Raw genomic sequence first — 23532 nt, 5'->3', positions numbered from 1 at the left:
GTCAGTAAAGAAACTGATCTTTCTATGCGGGGTTAATACACACTTTAAACAGTCATGAATACACCAAGGGATCTGTGGGGATTCATACCTATATGCCTTTAAAATAAATAAATGCAAAAATAAAAATTAATTAAAAGTAATAACACTGAACAAGAAAATAGATACTGACATTCATGTTTGTTAATGGCAGATGAGATGCAAGCTACAGGTACTAAAATCAGTCTTTGTGCATTTGCACTACACTAGCCTGACATAAGTGAGTTTTCATCTGATTCAGAAAGTAGTATCACATCTGTGCCATGGAATGATAGCTGTCAGTTTAAACCTAGCACCATGATTTCCTACCCAGCCCAAAAAAGCCTGGGCATGATAAAGTCTATAATGAAGCCAGCTAGCTGCATCTGAGTTGCTTTATATACACTTTAATTTAAAAAAAAAAAAATGTTTAGCATGAAAATTAATTTTAAAAATATCTATTTCTTCCCAAATTATTAGGCAAACATAAAATAAAAAGTATATATATCATGCTATAACTTGCCATGTGCTTCAGCATCACTGCTGCAAATGAAGACCAAAAAACGCATTAGCCTCATTTATTCTTGTTAATGTAGTTTGACACATTTAAAAAAAAAAATAAATAAAGATCTACTTATTCATGTGCCAAGTTAAAAACCCTTAGTGACTACATGGCTGAAATACCAACCGGAAAACTTGCAAATTCGCTCCAACACCACACAGCATCTGCAGAAAAATTCCTACACTGGCACAAAATACACAAGACTTGACATTTCACCCTTCAAAATGGGCTTTATTTTTAACATTTACAGGAACATCACTGACATAAATTTTCCACCTGTTACATATGTCTACACTGTACAGATGAAAGAGGAAAAAAATAATAATCTCAATCCTAATCTCTGCTCTGAGACTTCTCTCATAGAGAACAAGGCTCCAATCAGTGATAAGCTCCAGCAGTGCAGAAAAAGTTTGCACAGGTGTCAGAATACCTGCAACAGTGGAAACGACCACAGACCAAAATGGAAGTTGTCAGGTGGGAGGTACTTTAAAATTTGTCCTTATACGGTCACCTAATAATCACAACCTAATCCATGATTATTAAGGTGTGATTAAGTGTGTGTGTGTGTATATATATATATATATATATATATATATATATATATATATATATATATATATATATATATATATATATATATATTAAAAAAAAAACAATCACTTTGTATTTAGATTGGTAAGCTTTTGGTTTTTGGGAATACAATGGAATCAAGGATCATCTTTTTATTTATTTTTTTCTTTACATACATTGATGCGTCAAGGTTACCAGCCTTGTGCCTCTTCATTTCCCATCATCTGTTAACTGTTCCATGTGTCACTATGAACATTCAGTAGTAGCTGCTGTTGACAAAAACTTACTTCATATAGAGTAAGAGGACAAGGAGTACCCAAAACGTACACTTTCATGAACCCTGTTTCTTTTTCTTAGAAAGGGAGAATAGTTTGTAATATGTTTAAAGTACAATAAATAATAATATTTTGATCACAACTGTTTTGTTATCTTGTGCCTGGATGGAAATATTGCAAGTTATACTTTCATTAAAGGCAGCGAGAGTCAATACCTGCTTCACCTAAATCATAGGATATCCAATGCGCCACGATGGGCAGAGAAAAGGTTTTGTAAACATAAAACATAATTTAGTTTTACTCATCAACACAATGAGTGACAGACTTAAAAACACTGCATATGAAATTCTTCACATCACACACACTTACCTTAAAGAAAACAGTCAGACTTTTCCAGTATTTCACCTCATTGACCCTATGAATGCATGGAGTGCTCCACCAATCAGCTTTACAACAGCAGCCATTGTACAAGTCCCCCTCCATGAATGTATCTGGCATCTACACTGCATTAGCAATGCAGACCATTCTTTACAACGAGAGCAGAGGAGCAAATTTGTATTCTGTAACACAAAACCGATGTCTCCCAACCGACAAATTAGCACTCACTGTGACTTCAAATGGGGAGGAAAATAAAATAAAAAAACAAAACCTAAATGTTTCCTGATAGGTTCGCTTGGGGATGATGTAAAAGGTGCAGCATTAGTTATGCAAGTATGCAGTAAAACGTGAGACTTTTACAATGGCTACATCTGTTTCTGCAAAACATACTGTAAAGACACTTACACAGTTTGATGGGAAATTATGCAAACCTGTTCACAAAGAGCAAAGAGTCTGGTTTTGATGCAGCTGCACAGTAGGTTGACATCTATACTGTTGATGTTACTACCAAGACTATGCTACTTAGGTATTTTACACAGAAGCGTACAGGTTGGATGAGGATTTGCACACTGCATTACTTCCTTAATGTGCGTTATGGAAAGCGCCCAACATTTTCAGTGATTAAGAATAGCAAGACTCCTCTTTTCTTAAGGTAAATGAGGTGAGCAAGGTCTTCCCACTAGTTCATTGTGTTTTTGTTGCACATGTTTTGTCAGTCACTACAACGCAACATGCCCTCCCGCCCATTATCTCTTTCCTCCCTCAACAGGGAGTGATTCCTCATAATGCCTACATTTGCTTCATCATCCACTACCAATGCTCAGCTGTGAGACACAGGGAAGCTACATAGGACTACATGAAGAACACAACACTTCAACTAATGCACAGTGCAAATAGGCTTCTCCCCCTTTCTTCCATCTCTCCAGCCTCCAGAACCAAACAGGCATTGAGGAGAGTAAGAGGGGAAAGGATTAATTCTGGACAGTGCCCCTACTGGCAGGCAGCTGTTCTTCTTTTAGTTTAATTTTTGGTCTTCCTGGAACTTTTCTGCCTTGGGGAGGTGGAGTGACTAAGGAGCAGGAGGGTAGGGGTCTTGGGAGAGGGTTCTACTTGTACAGGCTCATCGTCGGGCTCTGGTACATGCACATATAAGCATCACACAGGAGGCGTCGGGCCTGGCCCTGGATGCTTTTGGGATCAAGGGTGTGCAGCTCCTCTGGGGTCATTTTCAGGTAGGCTTCCACTTCCGGACAGGGAGAAACTTGCGGGATGTTGAAACCATTCTGCCCTCCTGAAAAATCGCAAGCGAGGTCATTAGAGACAGCAGAATGGACACAACAAAGCTAGGTCATGACTAAAATACCTCTTCAATTTTAATTAAATGCAATCACTATTAGTTGATTTTTTACAACGACGTCCTTAAAAAAAAAGGTGAAACTATAAAGCTGTTATCAAGTTACCAGTGAACAGTAGCACAATCTCATAAGAAAGCAACAAAAATGCTACATAGCAGCTTATGCACTAGAGGGTAATTAAATATTTCTTGGCATCTTAACAAACAATTGTTTGCTTATTTGTATAAATAGTTTTTAACTTATTGTGGGTCGTAGTTTTGACATTAAACAAAGAAGATGTTTTTTTTTTTTGTTGTTTTTTTTAAATGGTAGTAACTTCAGTCAAAATTTACAAAAACGACATCAACAGGCCATCACACGCACCATCACGGTCGGCCATGCTGTCGAAGAAGAGCCAGGCTGAATCTGCGCTGCCATACTTGACGAAGGCCACGTAGTGACTGGTTTCGATGCACAGCACGGCGAACAGCTCCATCCTCTGGCGGGGAAAACTGCCCTGACGGCCTGTACTTTCTTGTAGCTCCTTGGGAATGGACAGTTTGCCATGTCGATGGGCTTTTCTCCTCGGATGGAGGTGAACCTAAATCAGTACAAGCACATATGTCCCGCGTCATACACCATTTGTTACACTGGCCTTTTAGTGACAAACAAAAGATGTTAAACATGTTATTAGAAATATTCCACAGTTATTTAAGAAATATATAAAGGAGATTAGAGGAAACAAAAGTCTTCCAGGAATCCTACTGCCATACAAATTATTTGAAAAATAAATAAATAAATACAAAGAGTTTGTTAAACTTAACACTGAACCACTAGGATTTCTTTGGATTTGGCGCCACCAAATGGCTGATTCTGGCATAGACTTTAAAACTTGTTTCTGGTTGAAGTAATGCTGCAACAACGCCTTGAGTTATTTACCTGTGTATTGCACTTTTCACAGAACTGTTTAATCTTGCCAGCAGTGATGTCCCCGTCCTCATAACAGTCTCGGCACTCGTAGAGAGCCAGGCCTCCGCAGATACGACATTCCCTTGGAGCTGGATAAGAAAACACAAACCTTTGGTATAGTGTGTTGGCAGTGATAAAGTTAAATTCTTCAAAAAATTGAAAGCAGACTGGAAAGCAAGAAAAATTGGTTCCTTTATCTCAGCTGAGCTGAAGTGACAACTGAGTGGAAATTCAATACCAAATGCCACATACAGCTTTGAATCACCACTGACCAGCACATTACAGACCTAGACTGGACATAAATATTAGCTACTCACTGTCTTCAAGAAGATCTGTGATGTCCAGTTCCAAGGAGGGGAAAATTTTGTTGAACATTTTGAAGTCTTTGCCAAAGCGGGGCATTTGGATAATTAGGCAGGAAGGAGCCTAACAGAGAAAGAGAACCCATAGGTGGTCGTCTATAAATGTCCAAGTCATAAAATAGGAACTGAGACTATCGTGCTACAGACGAATAAGAGGAAGTCTTTCCAACAACAGGAAAGAAAAAGAGGATATTAAATACATAATATACGGTATAAACTGTGTAATCGTTAATATCTGGAAATATATGTCTTATTTTAAAGGAAAGGTGCAACTTCTATAGCACATGCTGGAGTAAAACTGAAAAACGTTTCTGGTCAAGTAAATTAAACACTCCAAAAACATTTATAAATAAGTACATGCCAATGTAATATTTCAGTTACAACCTCTTAATTCAAACTCTTTTTTTCTTTGAATGTTTAAAAAAAAAAAAATTAATTAGTATATAAAATGTTTTTAGACTTGCAAAAAAAAAGCTTTCAAACAGTCAATGCACTATAATATCAAACTTTTGAAAATAATTCAAATAAACCTCTGCAAACTTTAGGTCGCTGTTGATGAAAGACCATTCCAGGAGCTGCTGGATGGTGGGAACTCCGACCTTGTCCTTCTTATCCATGAAGATCTGGTAAAAATAACAGTCTTGGACCTTTTGACCTGCTGACCTAGAAAACAACAGCAAAGTCTTTGTTCAATGATCTTCCTTCCTCAACGGAAAAACTAATTGTGTACAGGTCTTGGAAGCTCTTCATGAACTGTGCGCTTTTTCCTAAAAAATGATACAGCAAAGAGCAATTTTTACTTATACAAGCTGAAAAATACCAGTACCAATATTTGTAACAATTTATAAAAGAAGTAAAAATAGTCTCAGAATTTGTGAAATATGAGCGGGAGGTGAAAGATCAACATAAACAGAAAATTTTAACATGTTTTTAAAATCAGGCTGTTTGACATTTAACAGCTCAAAAATTAACATTTGTTTCACTATATCTGCATGTCTCTGACAGACTGTAAAATCAGATTAAAGATTGTCAGTAGCATTCATTCCAAGTTCGGCAACTTGTAATGACACAGCTTAACAATTCATGTACAGCAAAACAACAGTCATAAATGATGACATCCAACTCTTTAAGTCATATAGTCTGCTCATCGGAATTTCAAAGATTTGTAAATAAAACCGCAACATTAGCTTTCAGTCTGTCAAACAAAATTCCCACAGTCCAACCACTTTGCCCATGTTGTAACCCATAAAGGTTCCAGTGTCAAGAACTGTGGTATAAATTTACATATTACAGATTTAGACACATGGTTTAGTGCTGTTGTGACTATATTTCCACTGTCTGGTAATGCACTGATAATCAGGGGGAAGTTCTTTATGGCACATCATAACCCTAACCTTTAATATTATTTTTGTGTGAAAAGTACTGAATTTTTTTTATTACCATCCCTAACTAATTCTTTACGAAAAGCAAAGTAATAACATGTTTTAGCAATTAAAGACTGTTTAGATGGAGGGATGGTGCTTTCTGGATGTTTTTTGTTTAAGAAATGTCATTTAAATGACTTTGAGCATAGCATGGTTGTGGGTGCCAGACAGCCTGGTCATAGTATTTCAGAAACTATGGCTCTATTGGGATTTACCCACACAACAACGTCTAGAATTTACAGAGAATTCTTTGGAAAAAAAAAGAAAATATTCAGTGAAAATCAGTTCTCTGGATAACAATACCTCACTGCCAGGTCTCTCTTGGAAATGAGATTTTTAATCTCAATGAGATTTTTTACCTGGTTAAATAAAGGACTAATAACTTATGTCAGAGGTCAGATGAAACTGCTTCAAGTAGGGATGCACCGATACCGATACTGGTATCGGGGCCGATACTGTAAAATGTGTGTGTACTCATACTCGTAAAAGTTAACCGATACCATGAACCGATACTAACTTATTTCATTAATCAGAGGGTGGCTTGTCATTTTTGTTGTAGTTTTTTAGATTGGCCACTAGGGGGACATCCCGCGCTAAACAGGCACAGGGTTAGACGAGTCAGACTGGCAGCACCAGATAAAAAAAGAGAAACTGGAGGCTGCTGTAGCTAGGCTAAACAAAATGTCAGTGTGGACCAGAACAGCCAACTTTAACTCAGGTTTTGGAAAAGCGATGAAAAATGTCAAGAGAAAATCCACGGGCAGTTAAAATAACAGAGGCTCATTTTATCGCTCTGGATGACCAGCCAATGCCAGTCGTGGAAAACATAGGATTCTTCTCAGCATACTCAAGCTGCGATATGAAATTCCCAGCCGCCCACACATCAGGGAGATAATGGTGCCAAAACTTTCTAAAGAGGTAAAGACAAGCAGTGTGTGCGCGATGTCAGTCCTTGGTTTAACGGCAAAGTGGACTGATGATCCAGATGGGGAGTTCGTTCGTCAATGCCAAATACTTTCGTTATTTTGTTTGTTTGTTTACAATATGGAAACTCTGCAACAATTGAAAAGTTTCTTTTATTCTCAAACCTAATTTGTATTTATTTTATTCCAAACAGAAGTGTTTATTTATTATTCCGAAAGCTCGAGACAGTGCCGGTTTGAAAAAATTGGTATTGTTGCATCCCTAGCTTCAAGCTAATAGCAAGGACCCAGTAACTCAAATAACCACTTGTTTAAACCAGTGTATGCAGAAGAGCGTACCTTGGTAGCCTAGAGTTCTAGACAACACTAGAGGTAACACTTTTGTCACTAAGAATGGGAAACCAATGCTGCTATCCACAAAGGTTCATCAAAACTGGGTAATAGAATATTACTGATAAGTTTTGTTTGTTTTTAGTTTACAAGATTCACATGGATGTCTAGCTGACAAAAAATGCATGAAGATTGTTGATATCATGTCAAAACAAGTCAACATCTTGGAAGAATTTTTCAAAATGTATATAGTATATTAACCAAGTACTATCAAGGTGTATCTAATGAAGTGGCCAGTGAGCATACATTCTCTCCATGGCTTAATCAGTTTTCTTCTTGGTGTTTGAGACAGTCACTTTTGGAGTAGTAAAATATTTTAATTTTACAAAACCTATCAGTTTGGGTATTTTCTGTTGGTATTTGTTTTTTTTAATCTTGAAAAAAAAAAGTAAATTACATAAACCTGTATTTCCTTGGAATTTACAGATTTTCACATTTAGTTGTAAGTTACTTGGCCTTTACCTTAGCTTGAGCAACGGATCCACCCTCAGTATGTGATGGAAAAGGATATTGAGGAACTCCTCAGGATCTGCAATGCAAAATTAACTGAAATGAGTTTTGAGGCAATATTTCTGCACAAATGCCACCATAAACTGTTCAAACTATGAGTGTACGTATATATAGTATATTAATGATTTGGTATGTAAGTGTCTTCTTTTTTTATAGCATTTATTTTGAAATTTGTCACATAAAATCTACATCCTTAGCCAGACACAAAAGCAATACTAGTAGAATGGACACTCTTTCGAGGATGCCAATGTTCACATTTTGGACAGAGAGGACCGATGGTTTGAAAGAGGAGTGAAAGAAGCCATCTATGCCCACTGTGAGCGACCATCTTTGAACAGAGGCGGTGGTTTACGACACCAACTCTCTGCCATCTATAATCCAGTTTTGAGTTCTCTCCCCAGACGCCTTAACGCCCACTCACATCCTGGGCCATCTGACCTCAGGAATTCGCATGATAAGGTGGGGCCAGGTTTCACAATGAGCTCACCCAAAACCCTGGCTGATTGGGACCCACACCCATTTTTACACCTTGGCTCAGGCGATTAGAGGATCGTCAGGGGGGTCCTTTTGTCCCTCTGTGGGGGGGATACTCCCACTAGGTTTAAATCTGGGACTCCCCACCATTTGACCTTAGAACTGAAGAAGCTTCTCGGATGAGATTTGAAACGCCTTCAAACAATTTAAAGAAGTCCAGACACTTTTCTTTACAAGCTCCTTTGACTACTAGTAGAATACTAATAATTGAGACAACTTCCAATATCAATTTCCAAACCCATGATAATGAGCACAAGGTAAGTCAAAGGAGCTTGCAAAGAAAAGCGTCTGGACTTCTTTAAGTTGCTTGAAGACGTTTCACCTCTCATCCGAGAAGCTTCTTCAGAACTGAAGAAGCTTCTCGGATGAGAGGTGAAACGTCTTCAAGTCCAGACGCTTTTCTTTGCAAGCTCCTTTGACTACGATGACCTGGATGACTGAGAACCTTCACAGACATGAGCACAAGGTAAAAAAAAAAAAAAAAAAAGTCTCATACCTTTTTCTTCAGATGTAAATCCAGAAGCAGCTTCTACTTTCTCCAAGATCCTTCTTAGCTTCATAACTTTAGTGGCACAAACATATCCATGTCTAGAAAACAAAGTGGTCTAAATACTCCAATACAGTTTAGCAAATACAACTACAGTTTAGCTTTTCAGAAGCAGTTTGCTTCACATCTAAATTCAGGTTTTGATGGATGGAATAAAAACGTCTTCTTTTATTTAAATGTATGAGCTCTAATTTAAAATTGTTCAGCACTGTTCCAACACAGACTTACAATACTGCAAGAGTTAAATACATGGATCTGAGTATCTTTTAAGACTTACATGCGAAGAGGGTTGACTATCTCTGTACGCAGCAGCTCTTGAGTCTCTCTGTAATATTCTACGTCAGTCTTTGATCGTGGCCTCAGCAGAACCGTGTCCAGTACAGAACTGAAGGAAAACAAACTGCAAAGGACCACCAAAGGAATTAAAATGAATGTTGCCTGTTAGCTAATTGCCATACAATGGTTGTCTTTGTTTACTAAAAAAAACAGACCCAAAAGTATCACAGTTGGAAATATAACTAGCTTGATGGCTGTTTATCCGCAAACAAGAAGATATTTTCTGATAGTAAGATGTTCAGATGTTTCATTTAAATTTTAATCTAAACCTGGAACAAAAAGAAAAATAAAACAAAAAAAAACTGAAAAAATAATTCACTAAAAGCTACTGGTCAAATATCCATTTTCAACATTTGTATTAAATCATGGATACCTAGTTGTAAAACTTCATATGATGCACATAACACAATTTGTTCACTTACATTAGTGTCCATTTTGTTAATTAAGCATCACATGTGAATCTTGGACCTTCCTTACTGTCTACAGCCCTCAGACTGAATTTAATAACCACAACAATAGTTCAAGCACTATTACAGGAATTTCTACTATTCTGGATTGACTGCTTCACCTAAAATGACTGTTGACAGAAACTGCTATATAACTATCTCCCAGTCAGCTCACAGCTGGAGCTCATCCTGGTCAAAGCTTTAAAATAAAATAAAAAATCTATTAAGTTACTGCTTTAAGGCAAAGGCTGGTGAGGCTCTGTGCAGTCAATCGATAATTAAAGTGCACATAGGGCAATAAAACAAATTTCATATACTGTAGATAAAAAAGTATTTACCCTTACACCTAAAGAGTACTGACCAGAAGAGGGTTGAATCCAGGTAGCAGGAGTTGTAGTGACCCTGAATGCCTTTCTTCTTTCCCACCATGACATCCAGGCCATCATTTTCTGTGCGTGGAGGTGTGTTCTCATGTACCACCTCACTCAGGTAACCCCCAAATGCTGCAGAAAATACACATAGTACAAGTGTAAGCACAAATTTTGTGAGACCATTAGTTAAACTAATCATTTTAATTATTGATATACCTCCAAATGACTCACCAATGGAGTTGCAGCGCTCTATGGGATTGGAGGAATGGTGAAGAGACGGGAAACGGGAATCGGGCCGGCAGCACTTCAGCTTCACAAACAGGGCTTTTTTGGGGGGACAGGTGAAATAACGTGTGCCTTTGAATGTGCCATCAGTGCAACCAGGGCACTCTTCTTCCTGGAATTACAAGGTCATGTGATTAAATTGTTGCAAGGTCCTACAAACATGTACTCTAAAAAAGTAACATTTTCTTTAACTCCAAACGTCTGGGAACCAAGGACTGCCTGATCGTGTACTTCTTGACAATAATGTGGCTGTTCAGTATCTGATATACTGAATTTCATATACCTAGTCTATATAGAAGTCAGTTAGTATGTGTTAACCATATGCATACTGTCTGTCTACCAATATATTATTTACCAAGGCAGTGTTTGTTCAAATTGTTTGCAATGATAGCACAATATATTTACACTATGCGCAAAATGGCAATAATATGAGTTGAGCTCAGGTTCACGACAGACAGGAAATGCAATAATAATGGGGGAAGGGTAGGACAAAAACATCAACAAATTAATATACTGCATAATACTGGCAAGACAAGCAGTATCTCTAATTCCTGTCCCTAATTTTACATCTTTGTGTCGTCTCACCAGCTCCAGACCAGCCAGAGGCTCCAGTAGGCCAGGAGGCAGACCCACCCAACGGATGACACCACACAGAGGAGGGTTCTCTTTCACCTCTACCAGAGACCCCACCTCCAAACCTGGTTGTCCTCGAGGAGGTGTTGAAGGCCGTGGCGAGGGAGGAGCAGCAGAAGAAGGGGACTCTGATTGCTCTCCCATCACTGACTGAACAGAGAGTGACAGGGGTCCATGGCTCATGCTGTCAATAGGCCCAGGCTTACGATTGAGACTGAAGGGCAGCGAGTGAAATTTGTTGTCGCTGGACAATGAGCCAGAGGGTGGGGCCCTGGATGGTGGAGAGGACTGGTTGAAGTCAGGGGGTGTGTCAGTAAGTGACTTGGCGGGGTCCTCCCCAACTGCATGAGAGAAAACAAAACCCAAAAGTTAATGTTTTTTAAAAATATATTCTGTAGGCTGTGTGTAGGGCAGAGACTGTAGAGCGGTCTTTAGGGAGGAAAACTATAAATGCTTGTTTTATTCCATTTTTACCACATGCAGCAGATCAGCAGATGGTTTCAGATGGTGATGAATTACTACATGGTAAACACCATTTTTACAGCATCTTTGGGCATTTTCACACAAGTGACGCCAAAGCTATCACACATCAGTGATACATCAGTAGCACGTGGAAACAGTAGAGATCAACCATTAAGAGTCTTTTCATGACCGAACTGATTTTTACTGTTATTTACTGATCAAACTCTAAGAAATTTGTAGTAAAAATGCAGTAAATGGCATCTTTTTCTGAAAATGTAGGTTCAGGGAACTTTGAGACACATGAGTGCCAAAGTAGTGCCATCTATTCATTTATTTTGCTGACAATCTGTAAAAAGAAAATAATAGAAGTAATTCTCAAATATTGGACCCATTGATCAAGCTGAAGAAAACATGAAAATGAACAACAAAAGCTTAAATGGACCAGATATTTGTTATTTAAATGAGAAGAAAATACCAAAATAAGAGGCATCTGTGAAAGGGTATACTGTTGAGTAGATACTGGCAAGCAGAAATAATTATCTGTGTCTTTTAGACAATTGTAAAAAAACAATTGTCCATTGCTGAGCAATATTCTATATGGTGTGAAAATGCCCTCAGCTGTGGTATGAGGTTAAGTAATTGGATATCATTCAATCAATTTACTGGCAGAATCAAGTTACAGATTTTCCATATGTCACAGTGAGTCAGCTTTATTTGATAATATTGAAAAAAAAAATCAAGTTGTGAACAAATATTTCATGAAATGAAGTACACAAGGAAATACTGTACCATTAATTCAAACCATGTGTTTGTGAAATGGGACTTTTCAGATGAATTCCCTATGTTCAGGACAGTTCAGTCACTATGTAATATCTGATGCAAGCTGGAGATTCTGGTAAAGCCACCGCAATTTACATCTGCATTTCCACTGCTGTAAATATAATGTTTCATGCAAATCCTTGAACAGTGAATGACTTGAATGACTGAAAAGCTGAAAAGTGGAACTTTACACACCATCTATTTACAGAAGTGGGAAGTTACTGAATTTATTCCCCACTACCCTTTACAATGTTCAATATACACAGCCCTGTTAGAGGACTTTGACATTTGTTTTCTTGAAATTCAATATGGAAAACTGAGTAATATAAAGAGCATAACATAATAGAAGGCCACTTAGGTTTTAGCCATTTTAGTTATAAAAATTTAGTTCAGTATTTATTATCTATGGATTTTATTGCTTTTGCCACCTAGGGTGCCCGCTGCACAACAACCTCAAACAATCTCTAATAACGTGACTTCATAAACCAATCTCACAGTTTCATTGCCCCTCTCTGAATGTTTTTAACAAATTGTTATCCTCTAAATTGTAACATTTGTTTCTCTGTAATAAACAGACACCATTGCACTGTGGTAACATAGCTTATCCAGAGAGAATAAACAACAAATACATGTTTATTCATTGTGCCTCTCTGAATTTTAAATGTACCAGTGATTAAAAAAAAGTGCGATATAACCAGTGCTGACTGAATTGTCATGACAGAATGCAACTTCAAGCTTGTCCATCTCCAAATGAACTCTTCCTGTACTGAAAGAACCACAGAAATGTGTAACCTTGTCTGCTGACTTTGATACAAATGAGAGCACCAGTGCATAAAAGGCCCAAAATATGCAGGGTAACCCTGAGGAAGATGAAAATGATTACACATTCACAGGATGAGTAAGCAGTTGTGAAAATGGCACATCAGCTATTTGTGACTGTCCTAATTTCAAACAGCATGTGAAATTACCTGAACTAAATGCATTACTGAAATAACACAGAAGGTTTTCAAATATTATTTTGCCATGACACGGCAACATCACAAACAGCTATAGACAGCAAATTCTGCTTATGATTAGTCCAAATTTGCCATGATATTTAGGCACATTATCACCTTTTCCTGCATGTCTTTTAATCTTATTTATATTTTCTTTTACTTTGTGATTCTGTCACTGGATCCAAGGACAATAAATATTCTTAAAAAATTTATTCACAACTGCTAGTGATGATTGGTGATGAAACGAGCAGTGGAAGAAGAACAAAAACAATCAACTTGTTTTCCTACACCATGAGAAACACATAAACAAGACAACAATCTGACAAAAATTAGCCAAGTCTGACTCCACAAACCTAATCTTTTACTAATGCTTTTGCTGGCAAATGTGCTGAACCACCATCAGTAGCAAAAAACAAAAATATCAGAAAGGTAAGGAGTCATTTGCAGCACAAAGCATCAATAAAAGCCTTTAGAAACACCGAATAGCTCATGCAGGTAGAATACCACAAAGAAACACTGAAATTGTGAACCGGGACAAGACTACTGGAAAAGTCCTTACAGCAAGCTACTGCAGCAAACTACTTGATAGTATTGCTCTGTATAAATAGTGTTTACTTAAATCTGGTTGCAATTACTTTTTGTTACCAGAACCTTGGGAAGGGGGGGAAACCTCACAGTTATCCTTCTTTTGCAAAATCAATCACATAACATTTTTTTTGCCCCAAAATTTATGACTCGGAACTCAAAGACACTTGAACAAATCCACTCTGGAACTGTTTTCCTTTCGTTTACATTTTTAGTTTTTCTTGGATAGCTGCAGATAACCAGGACAGAGCGGGGAAATTACATGCAGCACAGGCTCTGACCAGCAATACATTGGAGCAAATTGTGGCAACTGTTGTTTTGATTAGGCACTGTATGAATAAAATGCAATTGAATTAAATCAATAAATCAAATGAGTATCCAGTGCTCAAGGCTTACGGTACCTCGAGGTATTCATTTAGCAGCTTTGAAACGTCGTTCATCAAATTCTACAACATTCTCTTTATATTACCCGTACTTCACGGCATACATTTGATGGACCCGTTTATTTATGGCAACTCACAGTACCAGAGTGTGAATGTCTTTTACTATAGAGGGAATGTGGGAATGGAAACCCTTATTTTGCAACTGTAAATGTATTAAAGCTCTGCAGTACCTCAGATTAATATGTAGTTTGTAAACAGTAGCTTGCCTTTAAGATGGTGACATCCCATGAGTACTTTTTTTTTCCCCCTTTTACCTTCATCAATGTACCATGTGCTTTTGGATTTGGGCTGGGCTGGGGGATCAAGAGAGCTGCCATTTAAAGTATAGTAAAACTCAGACTTGCTTCTACTGCCACACTGATGACCTAATCCTGTAAATACAGCAAGTACATGAAAAGAGAAAGTACAGAGAGATAAGCATAATGTGCACGTGTGCACACTGTACCAGTGTATGTGCTTTAACTTCTCTCACCATGTTTCAACACTGAACAAAGGAAACAGGCATCTACAACTCTAAGGAAAAGATCAATCATGAACGGCAACAAAAAGTTGAAGAGCAGGGTGAGAGGCACTGCATTCACATCAAGTCAACTTAAGCAATCTGTATTATTTTCTTTTATGTGGGACTTCCCGACAAAACAAAGGTATCATCCCTGATTTTACTCATCTAAAAATATTATAAGCTTCAACAATAATTATCTGCAACAAATAAAAGACAGCCATAACTGGCTTATATAGTGTATGAAAAGTGGAAATGTGTAGGATATTTTTGGCTTTACAACCTGGCAAATTTGATGGAATGCCCCTTTAAAGTAAACCCACTGTGATATTCCCATAGAATAAAAGTAAAACCTCATCCATTGGCTTGTGAACTCCTGTTTAAGATGAGCATTGTTAGGATTTTGGGGTTTTGAAACCAGATGTCATGAGCAATGACATCTGGTCTATCTAAGATCTTTTCTGACATATTTACACTATGGATGTTCCTCAAAAGACTTTGTGTCTAGAAGACTAAAATCCTTCAACATTTAAGACTGAGACTTTCTTTGCATCAAAATACTGTAGAGCAGCTCTGGTAAACACACCTGTCATCTGTTTACTTTCTTCCTTACTCATTTAAAGCTTTCATTTACAGACAGAGCAAGTCCTACAAAGACAGCGTGTTAATGATCAAAAAGCTGTTAAGACCACAGTCACCAAGAACAGCATTTATAACACACTAAACCATAATGGATTGAAATCTTGAAACGCCTTCAAGGTCCTAATGCTCAAGAGGGCATATCTACAAGCCTGTATGGCTTTCTAAATGTGATCTAAATGATTCAGAACAAAGTGCCATGGTCAGATGAAACCAAAATTGAGCCCTTTTTGATTGGAGGAATAGTAAGACCCACAGAACAACATCCCCACAGTCAAGCGCAGGGTTAGAAACATTATATTTTGGGACTGTTTTGACAGAACAGTGAGTACAGGACAACTTCACAGTATTGAGGGGCCATGTTTTGTAAAATCTAGGACGAGAATCTCCTTCCCAAAAAAAGAACACTGAAGATGGGTTGTTGATGGATCTTCTAGAATGACAATCACCAAATTATACTGTATTCTAAAGAAGAAGCACATTAAAGTCATTGAGTTTTCTAGTCAGTTTCCAGGCCTTAGTCCCAATAGAAAAACTGTGGAGGAAGCTGAAGCTTTGAGTTGCCAAGCAGCACCCTAGAAACCTAAGGTATTTAGAGAGTTTCTGTAAAGAGGAGTGAGCCAAAATCCCTCCTAAGATGTATACAAACCTAGTGGCCAACTACACTAAACAACTTACTGCTGTCCTTGCCAGGAATGGTTTCTCTATCAAGTATGGTCATGTTTGCTTGGCAATTAAATACTAAAATGAAACCCCCAAACAATTTGAAACCGTTCAATTCTTTGTAAGTAAGGAAACTTAAAAATTCAGCATGGGATGAAATAATTATTTCCACCACTGTTTCCCTAATTTCTTTATTGTGTTACTACAGTTAAGCTCAGGGTTTCAACTACTTTAAACATTAATTTTAAGGCAGCATTTTCAATTCTTATGAGCGCTATTGACCACTAATATGGTCATCTCAGGCAAAAAGTGCTGGCTATGAGCAAGTCACTCCCACCTGTTGTTCAAAACTTCTCTTTGGAAAAGACAGCCAGTCAAAAGAACGACAGATTAAAGGGAGGAGAAGCTAAAAGCATTTTTTCAGTGGATGAACAGAAGAGTTGCATGATGACTCAGATAAGATTTTAAAAAAGGATTATTTCACATTTACATTTTAGACCAGACAGCTACTCTAAGAGAGTCCAAGAATAAAAATACAAAGCTGGAAATAACCATAAGTCCTCTTTAAGATTTATCAGCACATCAAGCTGTGGTTATGTATGTAGGTAGCTGTGCATCATAACTTAGTGCACTACCTTTGCTCTTTGGTTTGCTTTGGCTAGAGGACGACTTGTCACTGGCCGGGCCTCTGGGGGCAAAACTGTGCTTTTGGAGCCTTTGGTCCTGCATGGAATATTCTGTGAATTCCAAAAATACATCCATATTAGAGGAAATTCACATTAATGACCAGTGCAATTTGTTAACTGCATAAACAGTTAACTAGAGCATCTAACTGCTGCTTAAGGCATTCTAATTAGCTGCAAGTTATCTTGCCCCTCACTTGTCCCGCAAGCTGTAAGTAACATTTTCACTGTCAAGTATCAAAACAAGAGGAATTGGGAACCAATAAATAACACGTTTGGTTTAGGGAGACAATTTAAAGTAGTTCTACTTTGAGATAACACATATCTCCATGGTCAGATACTGCTAAATGAATGGTTTTAAAGAAAGGTGGCAAATTTGCAAATTCTTCAATGTCAATTAGTCTTGAATAGTCACCTGACTATTCAAACTTGAATACAACTTTGAACAGTCAGACAGCAGCACAGATAAGCAAATCAATATTCCACTGTGGGGAACAAAGAGCCAGAGTATCTCACTTGACTTTCAAAAACAAGTGAGCCATCAACACAAAAGGCTCTCTGTTCCCGCTGCAAGCAAAACACAAACTCAGAATGCTAGGAAGCAGCTTAGTGCTGGTCCAAGTGAGGCACAGCTGAATGTTATCAGGAAAAGAAATGCTAATGCTAGACAGTACAAACACAGTAAAAACCAGGAACAAATACTACATAACTCACCTGGCATTACGTCACAGATGGGGACAAGTCGAGTGTGTTCCAAACTGGCAAAATTACACAGCAGCTTTCCATCAAACACACCATCCCAGTCCCCGATAGGATTGTCCTGAAAGAGTTGGAGACATGACAACCTTAGATGCTCCTCAGCACTGGAACACTGATTAAAGTGGTGCCACACGTGGTACTTCTCCTCGTATTTTTTTGATGTTCAGCAAGGTCTGCTATATCCCACTCTATCTAAAGATTTTGTTTAAACTCGATCCTCTGTGTTATGATAAACCATAAACCATGCTCATCTCATCTTTTTCCACATTAACCATATCTTCCACCTTAGGTCCTCCTCCACCTGAAAGCTCCACTGTCTCTGCAAGTACAACCACGGTATTCTTCTTCTTCTCTAGTTTGGAATCCAGTAATATGCTTCAGAGGGATAGCCTAAGATAAGCTTGAAGCCAGTGCCACTAGCTAGAGAAGGCAGGGCGAGGCTGGACGCAGAGTGAGGCAGAGCAGTGGGCTCTCCTCAGCTGCCTGCTGGCCCTTTGCCATGCTGTTGGGTCATACAGCACTAAGTCTTTACCTCACTCCCCGCGTGACTGTCTTGCCTTTGTGTGGGAGGCTCAGATGCACCGAGTGGGCTGCTGCTGCTGCAGCTGCTGGTGGTGCTGATAACGATCAGCAGTCAAATGCCTTAGTTATGTATTTCAATCTCTCTATCACTACAATACCATTCCCGCCTGACAACAGTAGTCATAGATACCAGCTACTACAATCCAAGGCAACAAGACGCGTTCCTACGCAGTAACTGTCAGAGAAAAGAAAATAATAAACACAGGCAAGTTGTACGGCAAACATGAGTTAACTGTGATAATTACATGGAATTGCATGCAAATTCCACATGAAATTGTTTATGGATAAAAATGATGACAAATGGTAGAACATTTAAAACATTTAAAAAACATAAAGCATGAAAACTGCAGCAGAGTAGGACATTTTTTTCCTTTTCTTTTTTTATATTTTCACACCAAGTCCTAAAGTAAGAATTCCATCATGAGAGAGGATGTCTAAACTGGTAATTTTATCTGAGCCAGCAGTTTAAATCACTCAGTTTTACAGACTTCTTACTGACAGAGACTTTACCCATAGTCTGTATCAAAATAGCAATACTGACACATTTCTTTATAATAGTTGACTGAATGTGTAAAAAAAAACAAAAAAACAATGAGACACTTGAAACTGCACCGATTTTTCTTAAGACAAATTTGGAGGTATTTTAATTGGCTATTATTCAGTGGTTTACTGCAACATCCACTTGAGACTGAATTGAAATGTGTTTGACATAGCTGGCAGACGTAGTGCAACCACAGATAATAGATGGTCTGAATGTCAGCAAACATGAATGAACTGTATTCAAAGGAAATACACTATATTTTGAAATCATCATTTTCTTTCTTCTTCTAAAGCTCAAAGACAAAATATATATATATTTGTTTTTTTACTAAAATTGCTCAGTCTGTAGAAAAGGTTGTACAATAGCACATACGCATACTATACAACACATATTATTAGGCACTAAGGCATCTCAACTTACTATTACCTGACTGATAACAGTGGGCTTCCAGATTTAGCGTTATTATTTACTTCTTAAAAGAAAAAGAGAATGTTTTTCTGTATGATCTTAGAATATTATGTTGAATGTTTAGCATTTTCCCCAGACTGGAAGGTGAACAAACTGATCCTTTATTCTAACCAGCAGTTCAGAGCACTAAAAAATTTTATTGCTTGTTTCTGCATCTGTCCAGGTGTACATTTATGAATAGATTAACCCATTTAAAGGGAACCATTCTTACCATGTCAACTCCTACATAGTACCCCAAGCTCTCATTGCCGGGTAGCAGGTCACAAAAAATGATGGTGCCTCTCTCTGGTCCCTCCCTGGTCTGCACCAGGACCCTTGAGTTGATCTCCAGTGGAGGAAAGTCTTGATCCTCTTCCACCAGACCGATATTGTCTACCTCCAGCTCACCCAAAGGTTCGTCATCATCATCCTCCCACAGTTCAAGCTTGTCCAAGGCTACAAACACACCACATTCATCCTCACAGCGGAAAAGCTGGCGACCCTGGTAGGTACCTTCCGTGAAGCCTTGACCCCGACCTTCCTCCTGGGATGGGAAAATAGAGGAAAGACAATGAGTCAAATTTAGAGAGCAAGTCAAAACAGGAGCAACAGAGATGAGCAACTTATTCTTCTAATTAGGAGGCCAGTTTGCAAAACGGCTTTCTCAGCGTTCTTGAATAAAGGTGAGTAAACATCCTAGAGCTGTGAGAGCATCTGATCGATTACTGCAGCAGGAATATGACTTGACTTACTGTGATGATAAATGCAAACATTTCTAGTACAGACACTGGATGATATAAGATATTGTGCATCTTTATCCACAGGCAGGTTCTTTGGATAGAAAAACTGCTGAATCACCATTACTGCTGGCAAAGCGAACATACTGAACTCTATGTAGTTAGGAGTATAAATCAGAAGTTTATCATAAGCTTATATGCTAACTGAGGCAGCTATACTGAGGCGCAGTTTGAATGCTTTAGCTCCATCAGCCCACTCAAGAAGACAGCAGCTGGACTTTGAAGAATACAAACAACATTGTGCTGCAATAAACAAGCCTTTGTACTGTATTTAATTATTGTACTGCATGTACAGTCCAGAATGAATAGCCTAGTTCAAAAACTCAGATTTTGTGATGAGATTAAAAGGAACAGAATTAAAATGTTGACCTTATCTTCTTACAATCGAACCAGTTTAAACACTGCATCTCTGTTTTAGCCTTGTGTAAACGGTAAACAGTTATAGCCACTTCCTTTAGAAGTTTAAGTACTAGCTAATAACTTCACATCTGTTAAATAAAACCTGAAATATCTGAAAATAAAACAAGCAATATACATTATTTAATCCCACATTTTTACTCAAAGCCATTAGATGCATGATTCACAAGATTGAAGCTTTACAGTTTGTTTTTTCAGTGTTATATTTACACAAACTGTCATTATCACACTGCTTTTTAAACCAAGTGAATTGAAACAGAAGTTGTCAATGTGTGGCATCATCGCTGTAAAAGCAATACAAATGTGAATATTTTGCTTTTCATTCAGCTTCTGCAGCACTGCTGTGTACCCTCAACAGTCATCAATACAGTTTAAAAAGTCTACAAAAAAGCTTTTTTATTGTTAGCTATGCTATTTTTGTTATACATTATTTCCAAAAATAGCAACAGTTCAAGAATTCAACAGTGCTTTTGTGTAAGGAGAAGATCTTTTTCCCTCCCAGTACCATATAAATGACACTGACATACTTAGACTGACAACCTACATTCTTATCTATACTCAGTTTGTAACACAACTAAAAAAAAAATTCTTGAGCACTTTCACTAATCAGTGCCATGAGATGTAAGCGGAAATAGTGGTACTTCTGTAACTTATTAAGTAAGTTATTTGAAGAATAAGTATTTTATTTGCTGGAATCATTTGCAACAGTTTCCAGTTAGCCATCATGTCAAAAAAAAGTTGCATGAGTCAAGCAAAATCACCTGGTTTCAAACAGCACTCAAGAAACAGTTCCTGTTTTTTGTTATTCCTATTTAGTTTTCAGTTGTTTACACAGACATAGACATAATAACTGGTTTTCAAGATTTTTTAAGGTCATGCTAAAAAGTAATACATTGGTTTTAGTGATTATTTTACTTTTGCAAGCATTTGTCTCATATTAATTAGATACATGAATGAAGCTGAAATAAAACCTTTTTTAAGCCTGAAATGTTCTCATTTAAATTGTTACTTTTTTTTTTTTTACATTTAAACAATTTTGTCAGTCCTTTAAATTTTATTTAAACTATAGTGGTCATCTCATTTTTCATGAACAGATCAAAAATCAAATTAAGAATCTACATGGATACCATGTTTTTGCAAAAATGAGAATAAAACTGAAAGAGATCTCACCAGAAGTTCCACTCCAAACCAGATTCCAGAAAGAGCTCTATCAGGAAGCAGTGAGCCTTTGAAGCGGACCACACCAGGCAGAGGTTCATCCCCTGAGCGCAGCTGGACACGCACCTTGGAACCACAGTCAATATCACGGACACGCTCTAGCCGTGACTTGTTACAGAGTAGCGCATACCGTTCCTCACAGTTAGTAATGGGGAAGAGCAATTCAGCCAACTTCTCATCCAGCTCCAAGACGTCCCGCTCATCCAGGCTCAAAACCACGTTGGTTTGGTCCAGAATACGGAGACTTTTCTTCCCCTTGCATGGGGGCAGCGTTCTTCCTAGGCTGTTGCGCTCCTGACAGGCCTGGCCAAGACTGCCACGGGGAATCCTCAGGGTCTTCTGGGGAGGCTTCTCCACTGTACACTCCTTTACAACCATGTAGAAACGCCAGTCCTCCCTGAAGCCCCCACTGGGCTTCTCCTGGCTCCACAGGGCAGAGCTCATGTCTGCATGCTAGGCAGAAGCTCCAATGTCAAGGCAACCTTGACCTGTGGTCTAAGAAGAAACGAGAAAAATTAGGAAAACCCTCCCCACAAAACCCCCGCCCAGAACACTTAAGGTTTGACCTAATAAGTGAAAGTGATGAGCTTACATTTCTGCAATGTAAATTAATGTGGTTAGACAGCTGCGGTTATGTGCTTTAATACCACAATAAGTTAAACATTAATATAATTCATAACATTAACAATATTTCTAATCTAGAAATTTTCCAAAGCACAAATCAGAACTCAACTAACAAGAACAACTGCTCATTCTGTCTAAAAGTACAATTGAGCAAAAAACAAACAAACAAAAAACACACATTGGAACAGTTTCATTAATTAGATGCAAAAAGATGTGTGATGAGCCATACTGAAATTAACCACGGCAAAACTCTGGTAAAACGGTCTTAACTGCACTGAGAGTTCAGAAAATCTGTGATCCAGTTCGCTTGTTTTGGTTTCTTCTGAGAGATTGTTGTGCTCTCATCTACATTCAGTAGACCAGTGATTTCTATTTAAAAATCAGCACTTTGTGTAAAATTACTACTTATTTCAAATTTCTAAAAATAGAGAGTGAGCAAACAGTTGACTTATTCTGACACTCTGGGTAAGACAGATACTAGTCGGGTGGATTTCCCCTGATCACACCTCAGATATGATTTTTCAACCACCCGACAGAGTCAAGAGCACACAATACTTCTACATCCGTCAATTGTTTCAAGCATGACAGCAGCTACTGAACTGCGACATTTACTCCGTCAATACGCTGTTGTTTTTAAGAGCCTGAGTAACGTTAGACCATTTTTACAAGATTTTGTAAGGCTAACGCCATACATGGCTAAAACCCAACACAGATTGAAAATGAAAGTAATTTCAAACTGACACGCGCTGACCTGCTGTGACATTGAGTTAACGGGGTCTTTCAGATGACACCTACAAAGCGATACTATGACTTGCTTTAATCATCATTTTCCTTTGACAACATCAGCAGCGTGTCGCCGGGCAGAAACTGTCAGTCAAAGGCCCTTTAAGAGAGGAAAGTGGCTAGCGTACAGTGAGCTAAAATGCACCAGACAGTCATTTACGTCCAGTGCCAACAACACGGACACCTTACCTTTGATATGCGTGAATTCGGTTAGTGGCTACAAATGGCTGTCATTTCGAAGTCCATTCCAGTTAGACAAATGCTTCTGAAAACAGGTTAGACTGCTCCCGTAATAACCTCTGATTAGCTAAATGGACAGCTAATGCTACTATCCTAACCAGCTAAGTATCACGCTAAAGTTAGCCTAGCGAGCCGGTCAACAGCAAGAAGGCTGGCAGAAGACTGCCACCTTCCTAAGTGTACTAAAAACATTTAAATACACCTATTCTCCACGAGAAATTTGTGAAATAATACAGTGTATCGCTACATCTATGAGATATATTATTTACAGGAGACGACCACACTAAACTTAATGTATGACGTCCTCGTGTTCGCTGACAGACATTGGTTAGTCGTTTCTTTCTAAAACGCTGATTCGCTGTTTGTTTTGTCAATAACCAAGTCCCACTTTCTGGGGTTTTCCCACGGACGGCAGAAAGTGTAGTTAGGTTGGAGTGTGGCTTCCAAGGCAGATGATGCTCATCAGCTGCAG

General features: G+C 38.2%; 1 protein-coding gene across 3 annotated transcripts; it reads right to left on the bottom strand.

Moving 5' to 3' along the window:
• Positions 1-1234: 1234 nt before the first annotated feature.
• cyld (cylindromatosis (turban tumor syndrome)) lies at positions 1235-23337 on the bottom strand. 3 transcript variants are annotated; one of them, XM_086262167.1, is made up of 17 exons: positions 23010-23337; positions 21366-21908; positions 19214-19525; positions 17367-17472; positions 16605-16706; positions 14423-14539; positions 10817-11205; positions 10178-10343; positions 9937-10078; positions 9071-9193; positions 8743-8834; positions 7665-7731; positions 4996-5128; positions 4421-4529; positions 4074-4192; positions 3519-3735; positions 1235-3091 (listed from the first exon to the last, which is right to left on the bottom strand). In XM_086262167.1, the coding sequence occupies exons 2-17, from the start codon at positions 21855-21857 to the stop codon at positions 2907-2909; spliced, it is 2871 nt and encodes a 956-aa protein (XP_086118293.1). In that variant the 5' UTR covers positions 21858-21908; positions 23010-23337; the 3' UTR covers positions 1235-2906. The 3 variants fall into 3 exon arrangements, with proteins under 3 accessions (XP_086118293.1, XP_086118381.1, XP_086118457.1); XM_086262255.1 differs by lacking the exon at positions 14423-14539; XM_086262331.1 differs by lacking the exons at positions 14423-14539; positions 16605-16706.
• Between the last annotated feature and the right edge of the window lie 195 nt (positions 23338-23532).

The sequence above is a fragment of the Aulonocara sp. 'chitande type north' Nkhata Bay genome, linkage group LG1 (genome assembly GCF_057382095.1).
Source record: "Aulonocara sp. 'chitande type north' Nkhata Bay isolate Kocher_YH1m ecotype deep benthic linkage group LG1, A_spYH_male_GT1.1, whole genome shotgun sequence".
NCBI classification, from domain to species: domain Eukaryota; kingdom Metazoa; phylum Chordata; class Actinopteri; order Cichliformes; family Cichlidae; genus Aulonocara; species Aulonocara sp. 'chitande type north' Nkhata Bay.
Note: the sequence above shows the minus strand (reverse complement) of the source record. Positions and strands in the feature narration are given on the sequence as shown.